This window comes from Ricinus communis, chromosome 7, assembly GCF_019578655.1.
Source record: "Ricinus communis isolate WT05 ecotype wild-type chromosome 7, ASM1957865v1, whole genome shotgun sequence".
Lineage (NCBI taxonomy): Eukaryota > Viridiplantae > Streptophyta > Magnoliopsida > Malpighiales > Euphorbiaceae > Ricinus > Ricinus communis.
The window spans coordinates 24760912-24780248 of record NC_063262.1 but is presented as its reverse complement, the minus strand read 5'-3'; the positions used below and the strand labels follow the sequence as shown (position 1 = coordinate 24780248).

Genomic DNA, 19337 nt, shown 5'->3' with positions numbered 1-19337 from the left:
ACAAGTTCCTAGTAGTTAACGCCAACTTTTGTCCCCATGATGAAACTGTTAGTATATAAGTCATGTAGTTGCTGAATTGTTTCCCCTCTTCCTCAACATTTTTCAGTATCTGCCTACTAAGGAATAAAGAGAACAAAATAAAAGCAGCACCAAAATGGGTAGCGGAGCAAGATATGATGCGCTGAAACTAGTGCTTCCAGGTAGGTGTGTGGAGATTCATACAAAGCCTATAACGGCTGCTGAAGTACTGAAAAACTATCCCAGGCACTCTGTCACCCGGCCCGATGTTTTCGAGTATCCCTGGATTGTAGTTAAACCTGAGGCTGTCCTGAATCCTGGAAAAGTTTTCTTCATTGTTCCTAATTATACTATCTATAAATTGCTGAAAGCTCACAAAAAGCAACACCAGCATTCTCCGAGCCAAAACCAGTCACCGAAGAACACTGTTGACAAACAAGAAGCTCAAAATCAAGATTCCCCTCGTGAGATTAATGCTGGTTCAACACCAAAACATCTAAACCGTCATCAAAAGCTTAATTTATCACCTCCTACCACCTCCTGTATGTGGATACCTTTCCTAAATCAAGACCGCGATTTGAAAACTAGAAAACGAAACAAAGTTGGGTCTTGGCCTGAAGTTATGTCCAAGAACAAAAGTACCCTACTTAGACTGGAAGAAAAACCAGTGAAGGATTCAAGATCTGAGGTTAGATCTTCCAATCATGAAGAGTATCATACTGTCAACAAAAGTACCATCCTTAGAGTTGAAGAGAACCTAGTGAAGGATTCAAGAATTAAGGTTAGATCTTCCGCTCATAAAGAGTATCATACTATAGACTCTGACATCACTGCAGAATTTCCTGAAATGGATGATGATGATGATTATTATGACGTTGAGTTTAAACCTAGCAGAGAGGTTGCTACACTGAAGTCTTGCTTAAGGAAATCAGACAGCGTTCGCAAGTCGCTTCAACTTAAGGTTACTTTTCTCTTGCCATCCAAATATAAGGTGCAGCAAAGAAGAGGCAAAGTATCTGGAGATGAGTTTGCAGGAAATTATCCCTGCAGTTTCGCAGATTTTCTTGTTCATTCTGCAAGAATTATTCCAACATAGATAGATTATCCAAATTTCCCAAATACGTATGATTAGCTAGGGTGAAGGTGCTTTTATTTGCATCTGTTGGTTACACATGTTCAGTAATGATGTAAGTTAACATAAAGCTTATGCTACATTTGTTGTGAAGACATGTTTCTCTAGGCTTGATCGTGAGAATTTTATTTTTGTTCAAATCCACATGCTTCATTGGCATCCTGAATAGAAGAAAATATTGTACAGGGGATAAAGGAATTCTGCAAGAACTTGGTTTCAGGAGACAAGTTCGTACCTGGCATGTGGTTACTTGTTAAACTTGGGATGAATTGAAATGAGGTTGTTCCAGGTCAGAATAACTTTTCTTCAAACTAACAAATATTACTGTTTCACTAGGGAGATGATTAGAAGCATCCTAAAATAAGAAAAATCCAGGGCCAAAAATGTTATTATACTTCACAAGTTAAGATGTTGACCTTGCAAATCTCAGATTGCCATTTGAAATAGAGAGACTGGGATTCCATGCTTTCATTTCATATTCTGCCTGGTTACGTTTAAATGACCAGCTAGTACCAAACTTTGCTATTTATATCCATTTGGTACCATTCAATTTATTTCTTTTTGGTATCTCTCCTATTATTTCTGTTACTTCCTCTAGTACCAATGAGGAATCTGACGGTTATTTGCTGATATGACTGCCAAATTTACAAAGAACCACATCACAATTGCCACGTGTGCTGATAATTTATTTATTTTATCCTAGTCAGCAATTAGCAAATCTCACCTCCAAATATATAACCCCAAATCAAGAAAATTCCTAATTTTGAACTCTAGCTTTTAGTATTTGGCTCGATTCACTCTCTATTCTACTTTTTACTACATGGATTCAACTCTGACCCGAATTACAGCTCCACTTTCGCTTAACAAAGCATCAGCTTCAGCAATTATTGAAATTTTCATTCTCTCCTCTTCTGAGAACTCTCTGTTCAAAGACTGTTTTCTTCCAATCCAAACTTGGAAACAAGCAGCAGCAACAGAAGAGCTCCTGACACCGTTGAAGCAGAAAGGCTATGACTCAATCCCAAGGCGCGAGAATCCATGGTGGAGACTTCTAAATTAGAGATGCAACTTGATCCGAAAGCTTGGAAATGGGTTATCCGAAAGAGAATTTGGGATTTCATGGTGGCCCGAAATATAGCCCAGAACCCGTGACCTATTCACCATCGTATCCCCAATTTTATTGGCGCCTCAGCTACTGCTTAAAATGTAGAATAATATATCTGCATTTTACTCTTTAACTATGGTGTCTCATATCTACAAACTGCAATATTAAATTTAATTGATGATTGTTATTTTTTTAATGCTTGTTTTAACTCAAATATGTGAATGTAATTAGTTGAGTTATGGTAGATGGCCGGGTAGAAGTATTTCATGATGCGGGTTATGTAAAGGTAAATCCAGATTCTTCTCAAAAGCAAACAGATGTGGATAAAGTAAATAAATTTATAAGCAATACACTTATAATCCGCAGTTAATTTGTCTCAAAGATAATTTTTTTGTTGACTTGAATAAAGTAAATGACTCAACAACAGATGTGACAAGTAGTCTGTGATCCTTTATAAATCCTGCAGCCACATCAGCAAATAACTGACGAATTCCTCATTGGTACTAGCGGAAGTAACAAAAATAATAAGAGGGATATCAAAAAAAATAAATTGAAAGTTTGATACCAAATGGATATAAGTGACTGAAGTTTGGTACCTGCGGGGCATTTATCCCGCCTAGTTACAACAACAGATCATCATTTCTTTCTCCTGTTCTTTCTCATTCTATGCTTCTAACTAAAGGCAATATTTGAACCCTTTTCCTTTAAAGAGAAACTTGTCAACTCTCACTGAGATCACCATTGCATACCTAAAACCAAGGAAAAGGGGAAGAATCCTAAGTTTCTCTCTATCCTGTCACCATGTATTGTCTGAAACAGAAAACATTTTTATTGACTACTTGATATATATGTTCAGATTATAATTGCAAACAAGCATGCTGGAGAATGATGGCAATGAAACATAGCTCAATGATCAAATAACCTTAACTTTTTGGAACCGATAACCTCAAAAGAATTACAGATAATCTACACCTCAATGCTGATGACTATCCTACATGTGAAGATCATGTCTTGCTGCCATCATAATATTTGATAGCACTGACATAATATTTACATCCTTTTAATTGATTCGATTATCACGTCCTTCATCTTCTTCTTTTTTTTTCTCTCAAACAAAATTGCAGCAATCAAATGCCCATGACCTGATAGAACACATTAAGCATTTATCATGCTTACAGAAGTTGTCTATCGTCACCGACAGGAAGAAACTAGTTCATGAAAACTCGACGGACTTGTTTGCCAAAGTCAGAATTCCTTGTTGCTCACAAAATCACTACACCAGAAGGTATATCTATGAAGTTATATGCACGTTCTCTAAAACTAACAATTCTTTCATATATACAAGATTCAAAACAAATCTTACATATAACATTTCAAATTATATCAAAGTTGTACTCTCCAAAAGGCCATGACTCACAAACAAGAACCCCCTACTGGTGCTAAACAACCATCATATATCATGTAAAAGGGGCCTAAAGGAAACATTTTTAGAAGTCAACAAGATCATGGCTCGTAGTTGCTGATCAAAAAAAATCTGGGATAGCTTGAATTGCCTAATCAGTGCTGGCACATGTTCGTTCAATCACTCTAGAATCTGTTCTATGAGAATTCTTCGAGGGAGAACTTGATCCCCTAGAAGAACTATGCCCAAAGAAGCTCAGTTTACCAATTTTCTTTGAGAAAGAACTCATGAATTTTCGAGAATGAGACTTTTGCATCTCTCTCTTCATACAAACATGTTCTTTCTCTAGATCATTTAATCTCATTCTTAATCGAGCTAACTCAAGTTTCAACTCTCGGTTTTCTCGCCTCAGTGATGCATAGTTGTCCCGTGGAGACATTGCTGCACTGAGTGCACCACTGCTGATCCTCCATGACTGATGCATTGGTTTGTGGTCTTCATCACCATAGGGGCAGCATAGTGCGTTTCGTAGTCTTATTTGTTCAAAATAGAGAACTTGAACAATAGCTTGGAGGGGGAGGCGTTCATTCTGTGCAGCATGTGCCCCAGCTTCTTGTGAGAGCTTTTGGAAATCGATCAGCTTGCATAGCTTCTTCCTGTCAGAATCTGATAAACCCTGATGAGCCTGTACATATAAAGTTGAAAAAAGAAATTTAGATGATCTTATATACTTATAATCAACCTCGAGAACGGACAAGCTAATCTGCCCCTATTATTAGCCATAATAACAAAAAATAGAGCCATTTGACCACATCAGATTACATTTTAGTATGAAGCTTAGCCTGATAATCTCAAAACAAGAGCTTGTAAATTTTACATGCTCTGTCTCTAGCCTGGAAAGGATTGCTTACCCAGGTTGTTAAAATCACTAATGTCTGAGATATGCCACAAAGCCCTTCAGTGATGTAAAATCAAATATTACCGAATTAGATATACTCATTCCCTCGTTTAATTTTTGTTGATAATTTTTTTTTCCATATACTAAAAAGCAAAAGTAAATATCAGAGACACATACTTTTAGATAAATGTCGATTGCTCGATATAGTCCGTCGTGTATAGTACGTGCATGCGATGGTAAAGTCTCTGCAATGACCATGAACTTGGAAAGCTTGAGGTTGGCATCAGGAGCAATTTCAGCAAGATAATTGTCCACTAATTTTGCCACTTTAAACAATGCAGTTTGAGATGGTGAATGAGGACTATCAGATTCAAAAACAGAAGCATCTTCCATGTCATCTTCACTATCATCTTGCTGTGAGAAATTTACCAAGATCCTATGAACTGTGTCAACATCAAACAAGGTATCTCCTGCATGCCGAAAGGATGGGATCAGAAGATCATCGAGAGTTGCAATATCCAACTGCGAACCAATTCGCCTCTCTAGATCAAGTCTACAAGCAATGGTGCAATCAAGCATCACTGCACTTCGCAAAAGACCAAACAAGAAGCTGATTGGAACAGCAAGTTTCTCAACTGGCAAGAGGTTAGCAATTGTCTCGACCACAAGCCTCTCATGCCCTGTTGAAACCAGATCAACTTTTGTCCCACTAGATGGGTTCCATAAGCTGGATTTCTTTGTCAATTCCTTCTGAGCATAATTCACAAGTGACGCTCCAATACTCTCAGGACGAACCCCACGACATTTCATGGCTGTCATGACTCTTTGATACAGGTCAATCCGAAGAATAGAGAGATCTTCTATCCACCAGTCACCCTCACATTTGGCTTGCTTGTTCATGTGAAGTCTCCCAGAGCTGCTATACTCTAAACGGGAAAAGCTCGACGCAATTTGTTCTGCACAAGCCTTTGAAGCGATTGCATCTATGCAACGGCTAACAATTTTCAGCTCATCAGCAAGAGGGAGCAGATTCTCACACTGCTGCAAAACTTCAACACACATCTCAAGGTTCTTGCAAACTATACTCTCCACGTATTCTTCGGCACGAGAACCAAGATTGTCTTTAGAAAACTCTTCAGTCATTTCAAGATAATCAGAAACACAACACAGTTGAGCAACATTTGTAGATGTAATTTCAAAGTTAATTCCATAACAGAATTTTGCAGCCAACTCAAATGTCTCTGGTCCTCCCGGCAGATTAAGAAGCTCCACCCTTGAGATATCAGCATCTCTATGTTCTGCTACCAACTTTCGTATTCTTCCGCTGCGAGAGACTAGAGGGAACTGCATTTTGAATTAAATCATCAGAAGCCTCTCGAAAGCATCAAATATATTACCAAAGAGATGCCTCAGTTAGAGCAGCTAACTAAAGTTAGCAGATAATAAGTTTTCAGTGGCAGTTACAAACTAAACTGAAGAAAGTTTATATGATTCTGACCTCATAATTTATAAGAAAAAAGATGTGTAAAGTTACTGAAAGAAAATTGTACATCCTATGCTGAGACCTGAAGCTGGACAAAATTGGTACTCATAAATCCAAGATCAAAGGTTTGGGATTCTAATTAACATGAAAATCAATAGTAACATAGGCTTTCATTTTCTTATTGATAATTGATGTAGAATATTGTGATAACCAGTTTCTATATGTAACTCGAGAATCACTCCGGCCACCAATCTTCATCCATAATTATTTTTTGTCGCTACGTGTAGGTAACCAGTTTCTATATGTTTTGACTTGTGATAATTCGGAAATATCCCAGAAAACATGCAAGGTTCTGTGAAGTTTGCAGGAAGCACACTCCACAATTCCAAAAAGCATGCTCCTTTTATCGTTTTCTTACAAGTCTACTCCTGAAAGTTTTCCAGGGAAGATTATGCTTTTTGTATATATTCTGGCACTACACCGATTAATCAGTGCAAAGTGAAAAATAATCTTCATCTAAAATAAAATCACGTGACAAATCAGTAAGAAGCGTACACATTAAGACATCAAATGTTGCAAGAACTTACCTTATGTAACGCAAAAGTCCCTCCACTCACTTCTATTGTAATATCACTTGGGACATCTCGAAAAATCCTACGACAACATGATTGCCAATTAATACAAAAGAAACACTTACAACTGCATGTAGACACCAGACATCAGCAGATGGACAATACAAAATCCTTATGTTAAATCAAAGTACACTACTCTGTTAGAGATGCCACGTTGCCATAGAGCAAGAAAAATAAATAATTTATTAATGCTAAGGTTCAAACAATGGAAAGACTAGTTTGGTCGTTTTGGTATCGATTGAACTCAAGACTAGTTCTACTATTGGGTTCTACATTTCACCCATTTACTTCACTCCCACCTTCATGACTTCAATTAATCAATCAGTTCAGAATATTTCAAATCATCTGGAAGAGAATATAAAATCCTGTTAAAGAACAAGAAACCAAAGTGCATATGTCATAAAAAGGTTACCAGAGTGCAGGATATTATGCACATGACAAACAATTGGATCCAAAAACGCAAAGAATCAGAAATTTTGATGCTGAAACGCTGGACAGAGAATGTGTTTATAGCTTGGAAAAACAACAGAAAGAGTTATTATAACACATGAAAGCTATTGAAGAGATGAGGAAAAAAATTTGAAGTTAAAAGTAATTAAGAACTCTAAAGAAAAACAGAAACAAAGTAATATACGAAACAACTAGCAGAAGCACTCTAAGCAAAGCCAAAGAAAGAAAAGAATCTTTTGATTGGAGATGAAATAGCAGAACAGAAGATGGAATCAAACCAGACCAAAATATTGCTAGGCAACAATGAGAAAGCAACACACAACATCAAAGCATGTAACTTGCACAAAAAGGAAAAAAGAAAAGAAAAAAACAAACAAACCATTCATTGCATCTCTGCCTGGAACACTTAGCTAATGACAGCTGTTGCTGCTGCTGTTTCTCCATGGAAGTGAAGAAAAACTCAAGAACGAAAGCAGAGAAAGGAAAACTAGAATGTGAATGTAGGAGAAAGGAGAGAAAGGAAGTGGGGTTAAGGGAAAGAAATGAAGAGAGAGAAAGGGACACAGTCGGAGATATTGCTGCAGTTGAACTTCTTCTTTGGCCATTTTTGCCAAACACAAGTGATCTACAAAAACAATAGATTGCAACTGTCCAAAGGCAATGGGCCTCCCCTGCTTTCTCCCTTTGTGGGTCATACTACCCCCTTTCTTTTCCTTTCATTTTCTTTTTTTTCTTGCTGTGATTGTGATTTTTCAATCAGATTTATTATATACCCAAATCAAATCATTCTGTTATACTACAAAAGAGAAAAGAAAAGTGAAAGAACTGTCTCTATTGCCTACGTTACTTATTGCTGGTTTTTGGGTTTTGGCCATTACTATGGCTAAGCTTAAAAAAAGGCTCAGCTTTCGTCCTTTAACTTTTTGTTTTGCTGATAAAGTCAAAAGAAAGCAGGAAAGGAGAAAAAAGAAAGAAAGAAAGAAAGAAAGGAAAGAAAAAAAAAAAAAAAAAAGCGGGAACAAAATGAGTTGTTTACATTGAGACATTTTGCACATTCATTTTACCCTTTCTCTTTCTTGCAGTTAAACCGACTTTTTGTCCCCGTAACCATCAATTGGAACATCAGAAAAGCGCAACCAATCAGAAAGTTGAAACCTATTGCATTCAAATTGAAAATAACATAAATAAGAAGAAATGCAGTCCGATCGGTACAAAATCAATCATCTCGACTTTATTACTTCTATGAACACTTAAATTTTAGCTAATTTAACTTGATTATACTATTTTTCTTGAAAAATTTAATAATCTTGTACTGAAATTTAAAAATAAACTTAATTCAACTCAAAAAATAATTATTAAAAAAAAAAGTGAGATCGCTCGTATATTTTGAAATGGAAAAGCCCTGCGCGGCTCGGGTAAAGGTCTAAAGTTCGAATCTCCATATCATCTTCCTATGATAAAAAAAAAACTCTAAATCAAAAAATTAAAATTTATTATATTGAAAATGAAAATAACACAAAATAAGAAGAAAAGCAATACGATGTTATCTCAATTCTATTATTTCTATAAAAACTTAAAATTCAACTAGACAAAGTACCCCTAAGCTTTAAATTAATTGGATGATACTATCTTTCCTAAGAATTGTATAAATCTTGAAGTAAAACCCTATAGCTGTAGATGGATTAATTGAGGAATCCTTAATAATAATATTTAAAAAAAAAAGGGCATTGTTTTTTATTTTTTCCAAATTAAGATAGTAACTCATATGTAAAATTGGTAAGGAATAAGGAGGTGAGTGGGGCTTATTCGCATGAATCATAATTATTGAGTTTAAGAAGTGGATCAAAAGTTTCTATCAATTTGTCGCCCGTGAACCATTTCTTATTTTGACTGAATTTTTAGGTACACCGCTATTGCCCCATTCTAAATTATTTACTCTTTTATTAATTATAATTATAAGGAAGATTTCTTATTATTTTAATTGATCTTTATATAGCATGTTTTCTATATCCAGGGAGTTAACTATTAGTGATTTTGAGTTTATTTGATATAAGAGCGTGCGGATGAGATAATAAAAATATTTTCTACTTTAAATGATATTTCGAGTCTTAATTTTTTATATGCAATTATGTTTATATGAATTTAATTACCTAAATTTTATCACTTGAATGTCATTATATCTTTTACGTTAAAAATTATATCTTTATAGATAGATAGTATCCGGGTGACTGTATATTTAAGCTAGAAAGCCCTCTCTAATTTTAATTTTTTATTTTTTATTTTTTAGTTAATTACGTCTAAATTTTATTTTTAACATATCATTTTATTTTTAAATATTGTGTAATATATTGTGATCCGCTGATATATATTTTAAATAATATGATTAAATGCATATTGATTTTCTTAAAAAAATTATATTTATTAATTTTTTTTTGTTGTTTCAAACTTTATCAACTTAGCACGTATGGGTTGATTTTCATAGAATTGATTTTTTATTTGTTAATTTGATTATAGTAGTAAACCTCTTCGAGCTGGGCACGTGGATTGATTTCTTCTTTTGGACCTTTCTTATTGGCTGTAGAATTTTGCGGAGTAGAATTTATTGTCAATTTTTTTTATATTTAAATTTAAGACCAAAGTAATGTATAGATAAGTTTTATGCATACATTAACTAATATAGATTATGAAATCATTATAATATTCATTAATGAGATGAATAATTCTTTTATATTTAATATTTAAATTAACATCATTGGCTCTTTTTTTATATATATAAAACAATACTAAAAGCAAATAAGTTATGACCTTGAAGCATAATTTTATATATTTTGATATTAGCATCTTTTATTTTTTTTTCGAAGTAAATAAGTTATGACTTTTAATTTAAATTTTAAGTTGTGTATAAACAAAAAAAGGGTTTTGATTTTTAACTTTATTTTATTTTATTTTATTTTTCTCTATTTAAAAAAAATAAAAAATTCTTACTTTTCCTGATATATCATTTATTCAACGATAATAAATCTCACTCATTTATTTATTTTTCCCTTTCTTCCTAGGATAAGTCACTTTCTAATATCAATTTCCAAAATTTAAATAATTTCATTATGTCCACCTCTTTGCTCCTTTATGAATAATGGGCATACAGTCGATCCTCTTCACCCACAGACCAGCATTAACAAGACAAAAAATTGTGTATAATTATGGATTTTAATTGAATGTTTGACTCCATTAATGTACGTTTTAAATTAATTTTGTTATTGATTATACACCATGTATCAAATGTATATAATCAATTCATCTGCTGAAGATTCTTTTTGCTTTCCCCATCATGAAATTATTACCACTTTTCTTCTTGAAGGGATGTTAAAACAATACAAAAGGTCAAAAAAAGTAGGAAAAAATATATATATATATATAAAAAGAGCACTCAAAAACTATAGAAAAGGGGGGAAGGGCAAAAGGAGGTGGTGTGAGGGAACTTTATAATAATTAAATATGATTGCCCACCACCTCTAGTGGGTCATGATAATATATAGAGGTTATTGCAAAATGGGTTCCACAACTATATTATTACAGGATATAATTTGATATGTTATCTTCCACTACCACCACCATTGCTTTCATGTAGATAGGAACAAATATATTTTCTTGGTTCCAAGTCAATGTATTGAGACCATGTCTGGCATGCATGGCCAAGGTACACAAGCATGCATGGAAAGGAAAGATAAAGATAAAAGATTCCTATTTATATAAAGTTTTTTGAGGTTATTAATTTGTCACATACGGCCTTAATTTCATGTGAACTATGAGTGTGTGTGTATGTTTTTAAGCCTAACATTATTCAAAAGTCAAAAATTTGATCTTCCTTTTTCCTTTATCGAACACAAACAGGAGATGCGGATTCAAATTTGAGATATTGTCTCAATTTTTATATACATAGCATTAGAATGATTAAAATATGACTTTATAAAATAAATTTGATCTTCAATACGGAATTGACTTGTTGATATTCTTATTTATGAGAACGTTAAGTTTAAATATTTTTATTTTTTATTTTTTATTTATCAAACTTAATGAAAGTTTATATTGTCTGTAGTAAAAAAACATGTATAGTTTAGGATTTACTTAAACTCTAAATAATAAAAAGATAAGAAAAAAAATGATTGATAAGCAAGGGAGAATGCATTAATCATAATGGTTAATTACATTGACAAGGAAACTTCTTAATGTATAAACATACAAATGCATCCTTTTTTTTCATCTCATTAAAAAAAATTAAAATAATCATGTAGCATATAAAATCATTAATCATTTAAAGACTGTTGAAGGATGCATGAATTATCTAACATCATATATATATAAATATAAAAAGAAATTATAATTAAAAAAAAAAAGAAGCAAACCTATTAATTTAATTTAAATTATGTTAATAATTAATTTTAAATTAAAATTTAATTCATTCACACCGTTGTCGTTTCTAATTTTCAGGCCTCTCAATTTCTAAAGATAATATCTAACAATAACTATATAATTATAACTATCATATGATACAGGATTGGACTGTTGTCATATCCTAAAGGATCCAAAGAGTCTCAAATCTTTGATTCCGAAATGATAAAAAAAAAAAGGGAAGACAGGGGAATTAAGTAGCAGGAAGGAGAGATATATGCAATGGCGGTGGGAGAATGAACCGAAAGTACCCATCAATGGCTCTATCGCACGCGCCTTGTATTCATTATTTCCAGACAACTTATTCTTATTAATAACAATAAAAGCATCCTATGTAAATTACATGCCTACTACTACACTCAAAGTTACTTCTCTCGTACGTTTGAACCTCTCTGTTTTCAGGAAAAAAAAATATATATTAGTAAATAGTCGCATCTCTCATTTTTTTATTATTAATGAGAGATTTTAATGAAATATTCTTTTTAAGAGGTAAAAAGAATACGACTAAAAATAACCAAAATGATGTCACTGAAGAATGAATTCAATCATCACCTGAGTTATCCTATGATGTTCTTTTATTTTTTGGTTATAATTGTTATAGCTATACAGAGAGGAAAAGAAAAATCTCTAATGGGCTCATGGGCATTAGAGCAAGCCACTGGAGTATAAAAGCCTAAAGTCTGGAGACAAAAGGTGTTCTTATTGAGACCAGCCCAGTATTAACTGAACTAACTGGATGATTTCGACCAGAAAAAACGTAACTGGATCATGGGACATGAGTCCGAGGTATATAAATGGATTCAAACTATAATTCAACAAAATATATTCTGATAAACAGTCATCCAAAAGCGTATGTTTGAGGTTGCAAAGGGTTGAATGATACTATGGAGTGGTCTTCCTGGTTTCGACGGAGTAATAACGATGCCGCCCGTAACTCTAATCAACAGCGACAAGCACAAGAAGAAAACGAACGAGAAGCGGAGTTGCTTGGAATTACCCACCAATTAATCGATCGTGTCAAGTCTTTCACTATTGACACCTTCAAGAATTTCCCACTCCAAGGTCTCGTACTATTCGGAGGCCCATTCTTTATTTTCTTAATAAGAGTCTATTCTGAGCCAGGATTTTGTCTGATACAGTTGTGGGTTTTGTGATTGAATCTTGATAGATGAAGAAGCTGCTTCTTCTCGAGCTACTTTAAGCGATGAAATTCTGGCTGCCACTAGTACTACTTCGACATCGGCTAATGTTCAAAAAGATCTCTCTGAATGGCAGGAGCGGCATGCTATTCTTGTTCTTTCCAAAGTCAAGGTTTTTCTTTTTGTTTTAATTATTTATTTGGATTTCTTGAGAAATTAGCTTTGTGGTATATTCTTTTTAGGAGCTTTGGTGAGGCTATTTCGTTTATGCAGGGTATTTCACTATTTTTCTGAATTCTTAATCATATATTAATCGTTAAGAAACAGGGTTTCTTAAATATGTAGTCATTTAATTTAAAACCAGGACTGGTGGTTTTCAATTTCTTCTGCCTTCTGAAAGCATGCAATCACCATTGTATAAGGCCATCCATTAACAATGAAAAGACAACATATATGTGTTCTTTCTAAAATGAAGGTCAGCACAATCCGGAGCATTTCCGAGATCTAAATTTTTTTTTTTTGTTAATTATTACCTATGACCATGAAACGACATGTTACATATGTTGAATACCCCTTCACATCTTTTAACTGAGAATTTGTATAAATAATATTTCTACTTTTGTTGATCTTGTAGACTTGTTCGCTTTATTATCATCTACTTTTATCTGCTGGCATGGCAGCTACTGCAAAAGGATGATAATAGTTTCTTGAAGTGATTGCGTTATACTGTTTTTCAGGAACTTTCGCAACTTAGATTTAAGTTATGTCCTGGCCACTTGAAGGAACGAGAGTTTTGGAGAATTTATTTCACACTGGTCAGAAACGACATAGCTGAGTAAGTTTTACAAGTTGGCAGTAATTCAATCATAATAATTTGAAATTTGTAGCAATATAAGCTGTTCTTACACTGCTGTTTTTTTTTTGAATTTGGAACCTATGCCCAAACTATTTTGTTTGAGTTGACAAAGGCTTGATTCTATGAGAAGAATAAAAGCATTTAAGTGCCTATATCATTATGATTCTATCTAAGTTGGTTCCCTATTGTTGAACCATTGATTTGCACCGTATTATACAACTCGTATTAACCTCCCTTTTATCGGGAAGTTGCAGCGAGAAAGCAGTACACATATAGACATATTGTTTCTGTTTGCCAGTGTCCTTTGGTGCAAGAGCTGACTGTTGGACATTGTTTTGGGAGGCAATTGTTTCTCTTGTAATATGAATTGTTCTTCTAGATATATAAATTTGTAGAAATATGACTATCATATAACCTATCTATTCTATGATAGTAGAGTATGTTCACAAAATAGCTGTCATATAAATTTTGGGATGCCTGTCATGCACTGCAGTTCCCCCCCTTTATCCCGGTGCGGAAGAACTGCATGATTAAAACAGGATATAATCATTTATAGGCAAAGTCTATACCACCTTTAGGAGAAGGAAAATTTTATTGTAGTCCAACTCTTTACCGTCTTTTCTTTAGTGGTAAGGCATAGCATAACAAATATACTGGTTTCTGGGTATCACTGAGTTGCATGACTTGAAATATAAAATAAACGACATTGCAGACTCCATTGGAGCAGCATCAATCCATGATAATCTGAGCTATGGACAAACACAGCTCTATTTTCTCACAAGTAGAACATCATGGTTTGTTCTGTCACAATGGGACTCTTTTGAATAATGAAACTAGAGTTAGGGAATGAACATCTGTTTCAAACATTTAAAGCTGTAGTTTATAACTACCTTATTGTTTGATCTTTGCACCTGAGTAAAAAACTTGTATTTTAGGCCAACTCTTCGGAAAACCTTAACTGGGATGAGTCTAATCATCTCCAATGAAGCAAGACATTATGGCTTTTTGCCTCTTCTCTTAGTCATATGTTTACCTATGTGAGCCTCTAACTGAATTCTGGTTTGAGTTTTTATTTAACTTTGCAAACTCTGAACTATTTTGTTGCCTTGTTCTTGTTGAAATTGTTAGATCCTTGGATGTTTGTTTTATATTTATGCAAATTAGCTCCATTTCAATTATAAATGTGGTCACCTTTTCCCCTTTTTTAACAAGTCTCATTACTGTAATTGCAATAACGAGTTAACACAAGAAGCAATTGCATTATCTCATGAATATTGTGAGCCTAACCTCCTGAATACCAATAAGAGTCATGGTGCTGGTTGCCTGCTCTTTTGGTTGCATAAGATTGTTTTTTGCCTACTCCATCTTCTCTTTCTCACTTGCACAAATATATCTGCATATAGTTTTGCACATCCACACAAAAGTTTTAACTTGTTACATTAAATTTTAGATATGAGCTACAGGCTATACGATTAGCAAAACTCAAGAGAATGGCAATGGGGAATGAAGAATCTTCAAATACCAGTGAATTTGAAGTTGAAATGGCAGAAACAAAGCAAGCAGCAAGTTCAGAACCTTCAAATCCTTGAGATCTTTCCTGCCTAGTCTTGAAAGGAAGCATAGGTGTGTTAGTCTAATTGTACTCATAAGAGAAATATTTCCATTCTCGTATCTGTGTATTCCTTCTACTGAAACAAGACCTGCTGAAGCTAATTACTAATGCAAATGATCAGTCCAGTCAGTTATTATACGACATCGAAGCTAACGTTCTGCTAATGACATGCTTTATTTTTAGTCCTTGAGATGTGAACGTCTCATGAATCAATCCTGCAAACCATGCGGCTTACACGGGTTTCACCCACAGAAGTTGCTTATCTGTTTTTAATTCAAATGCTTCATAAGTTGTTGTAAAGTGACATAGATGAAATACTTCATGGGCTATCAACACCCTTTTAATCGAGATGGGAAATCACGAATTAGGCTATACATGAAACTCATTTTTATGTGATTTGGGATTGTGGAAAGTATATCTGGGGTAGACATGTCATGGCTGAAAGGGATACTGCTTTGAGTTTATGCATATAACAGAGAGTCTGATGCTCAAATTCTTGATATATTTTGGTTTGGATTTATGCATTTTGGCATCATCTGAGATGACAAAATGGGAATAGATAAAAGAATCTGCATTTGTGTTGAGGATGAACCAATTAATATGCTGTAAGAGCTCAGCTGTTATCCATCTTCATTTAAGCCTATCCATTCTTGGACATACTGCAGAGAGGTTACCCATGTGAAGCACATGAACCAAAAGCTTGTTGGATAAACTAACTTGTCGGAAAACTAATTGGAGTGAAAAATCAATAGTAGATAGACATATCTTGTATTACTGTTAAAAAAATTGTCAAATTAAATTATAAACGCATGTTCGTGTTCTTATATAGAGAGAGAAATGTATTCAAAATTTAAAATCTATTGTGTCCATGTTTATTTACTATTGGTTTTTCACTCCATGTAAACATCTGATGTGGAGTTACAGATTTAGGATATAATTTTTTTCCAAAATTTGACACTTTTAAGGATGAAAGAATGCAGCCCTATTTTAGCACTGTGAGCTGTGTTCTTGAGTTAAACTTTTCCTCTCTTTTTATTTTAACATGATTGAACAATTTCTTTTGGTCCATGAGGAGGTCACTAATTGAATGGTGAGCTAATGGGAGCTACCTTTTGTGAGGATCATAAATCTTGATTAGTTAATTGGATAATATTTGAAATGTTTACACAATTTTTAATGGCTAAATATATATTTATATTCATGAATTTATATTTATTAATCAGTTTAATATTTTAATTTTTAATTTAATTTAACATATTTTTTTAATATATAAACACCTTTAATTTTCAATTTAATTTAACATACATTTAAATTTTACTTTTAAGTAATAATTAAATATTTTTGTGCTATTGAATAAAAACTCATATTAAAAAATATTAAAATATTACAAAAAAAAGTTCATTTGTCTATTAAGTTACATCAAAAGTTTAAATGTTAAACTGACTAAATAATTAAAATCCATATGCATGAATATGTATTTGTCCTTTTTTAATTAAATCTATACTTTTGATTATTGGATTTTTGTTAATCAAAATGTACTGAGAAATATGTTATGTTGGTTTTGAAATTGGAATATATAAATAAATAGATGTTTAGAGTAACTGAGTTGTAATTTGAAGTCTAGTTCATGTTTCATCCAAACGGTTTTAATTGGTACAGTTTGGCGCTTTTCTTTTCTTTCAAAGTAGTCCAATTTGATTAATTAAGTATAATTTTTAGCCAATTTATCTATTTGGTCAAAATTAAGTTAATATAATCTCCACATAGACTTTAAAAATCATAATTTAAACTGGTGAAATATCTATTATTGACTTCATTATTATTTGAATTAATTTAAATTGATAAAAATAATATTATTATATCGCATCAGTTTAATTTTGGCATATTAAAAAACTGTATAAAATGGAATAAAATAAAAAGTAAAGTTAGACCACTTGTGGTAAAAGAAAATCCAAAATTACACCAAAAGGAAAATGAAATTTTTAATATTATTAGCTCTATTTTTAAGTTATCAGTATTTATCAAATTTGTTCCTATCTAACGGAAATGCTATTGGATCAAATGACAAAGGCGTTGTTGAGAAAAAGATGGTTTTTCCCGGATGAAATGAAAATATAATTAATAAAATTCTTTTTATCTGTGGTAATGGTTAAAGAGATGTAACTTTGTCTTTTTAAATGTTGATTTTCTTTTTCCCCAGAGGTTGTTGGAACTTTCAGAAAGAGTGTGGTTTCTATTTGTCTTCTCAAAGTAGAATAAGCCAAAAAGAAAAAGCTTAGGCAATTGCTTTCTTACCAATTTATATATCTTCTAAATTTTGTTGTTTTGAAACTAAAGTTAACATCTAAATTTCAATGCGATTGATGTTAATATTTTTACATTAGATTATTTATATACATATGACTCAAATTTCTAAGGTTAAATGTATAATAGCAATTCCTTAATGCGTTTTTTTTTTCTGCTAAATGTATATATTTTTATTTTTAAATTTATAATAGTTAATCAATTTAATATTTTAATTTTTAATTAATTTAGTAAAATATTAATTTTTTAATACTTAATTTTTTTTTAATTTTCAATTAATCTGACACGGCTGAATTATATTTTTTTTATAGTATTTATACACTTGCATATAATATACGTCAATGTTGAACAATTCACATATAAAAAATATTAATAAAAAATTAAATTATTAAATTGACTGAAATTAAAAGATATAAATATTTATTCGGCCAGGGTTTTTTCCAAACAATGAATATGATAAGAATTTAACAAGAAAGTGAATCAAGAATTATATTGCATATCTAAATAGCATCTTGATCACGGTTGAATGACTCAATAATTGAAATCTTGAATTTACTATAACTTGACAAGAAAAAGGTAGATAAAAGAATTGTTACAGCCAAGAACAAGATAGAAAAGGTTATCTACCCAAATCAGACAATAATAGGTTATCAGGTTTCCGGAAATCTAGCAAGGTGCCTATCTATAAGACAGAGGAAGAAGCCAAACTTAAAATTGATGTTTGTCTGTTTGACAAGTATGAGAAACACAAATAAATTTATATCTTTTTTCTTCTTTTGAACAACCAAAGAACTTCATTCCAATCCCATAAGCCATTTCCGAATCTGCTTACTTATAATTTTAGGGTTCATTCATCTAAATCTCACCCTTGCATGTTCTAATTAATGTTCTTTCTACTATTAATAAGAAAAGAAATTAAGAAAGAGAAGAAATGGAAATGGGTTCGAAAGGAATTTTTTGTTTATTGGAGGAAACGAAACAGAACATTTTGAAATGAAGTTGAAGGAAAGATGTAGCAAAGCAATGCAACCTGTGATGCAAAACTATGGCAGAAACCGTACAATGTCCCATGTGAATAGGCAAACTCACCAATGCAACACTCTGAGCACATTCAATAAATGCCCACTTGACAATCTCAACAACTTTTATCACCACAGACTGGAGAAGAAAAATATATTAATTTAACATTTAAAAAAAAAAAGGGGGCCAAAGACTTTAAAAAGCAAAAATCAAGAGGAAAAAAGAAAAGAAAAAACTCTCCACTGCCAAAAAGAACCTGAAGTTCTGAAGTAAGATTCTACAGAACAATCCAAGACTGCCAGAACCCCACCAACACCAACATCAGCACCACCATCTCCTCCACCACCAGTGATTTTCAAACCTAAATGTCCTAAGCATAATGAGGGGCCACTTCCCTATTCAAGTGGCAGTTTATTATAAAACAATAAAATTTATTTGAAAGAAAAAAAATGCTGTAAGGATTTGAAAATCACATCATCTTTTTTTTTTTTTTTTGTTGAATTCAAGCCAAGACATCAGTAATTTTGAATTACTTTTACATGTTTAATTTTATAATTCTTTTAACTCTATAGTAAAATATATCAAAAAAGCATATCAAGTGAATTAATTCTAAATCGTTATAAATGTATATATATTGTATATATAAAATAAATAAAAGGACAAGGATAGAGATTTATCATTTCTATGAGACGAAATAAGAAGAAAGGGAGTAAGGGGGTGAATAGTACAGCCAACTTGAATAATAGGGCGGTCCTATACAGCATACTTATGTATCAAGGACACTTATATTTGGTAGAAAAGTTTTTTAACCACCAAAACCAAAATAGTCCAATTCAA

At 32.6% G+C, this 19337-nt stretch overlaps 2 protein-coding genes across 2 annotated transcripts; one reads left to right on the top strand and one right to left on the bottom strand.

Annotated features, from left to right (window-relative positions):
- Positions 1–3570: 3570 nt before the first annotated feature.
- Positions 3571–8785, bottom strand: LOC8264958 (BTB/POZ domain-containing protein At5g48800). The gene is made up of 4 exons (XM_002521052.4): positions 7500–8785; positions 6626–6692; positions 4733–5899; positions 3571–4342 (listed from the first exon to the last, which is right to left on the bottom strand). The coding sequence occupies exons 1-4, from the start codon at positions 7562–7564 to the stop codon at positions 3809–3811; spliced, it is 1833 nt and encodes a 610-aa protein (XP_002521098.1). The 5' UTR covers positions 7565–8785; the 3' UTR covers positions 3571–3808.
- A 3528-nt stretch (positions 8786–12313) lies between these two features.
- On the top strand, positions 12314–15317 carry LOC8264959. The gene is made up of 4 exons (XM_002521053.3): positions 12314–12631; positions 12738–12880; positions 13446–13543; positions 15015–15317. Exons 1-4 carry the CDS (start codon positions 12454–12456, stop codon positions 15151–15153), a joined length of 558 nt encoding a protein of 185 aa, XP_002521099.2. The 5' UTR covers positions 12314–12453; the 3' UTR covers positions 15154–15317.
- The last annotated feature ends 4020 nt before the right edge of the window (positions 15318–19337 follow it).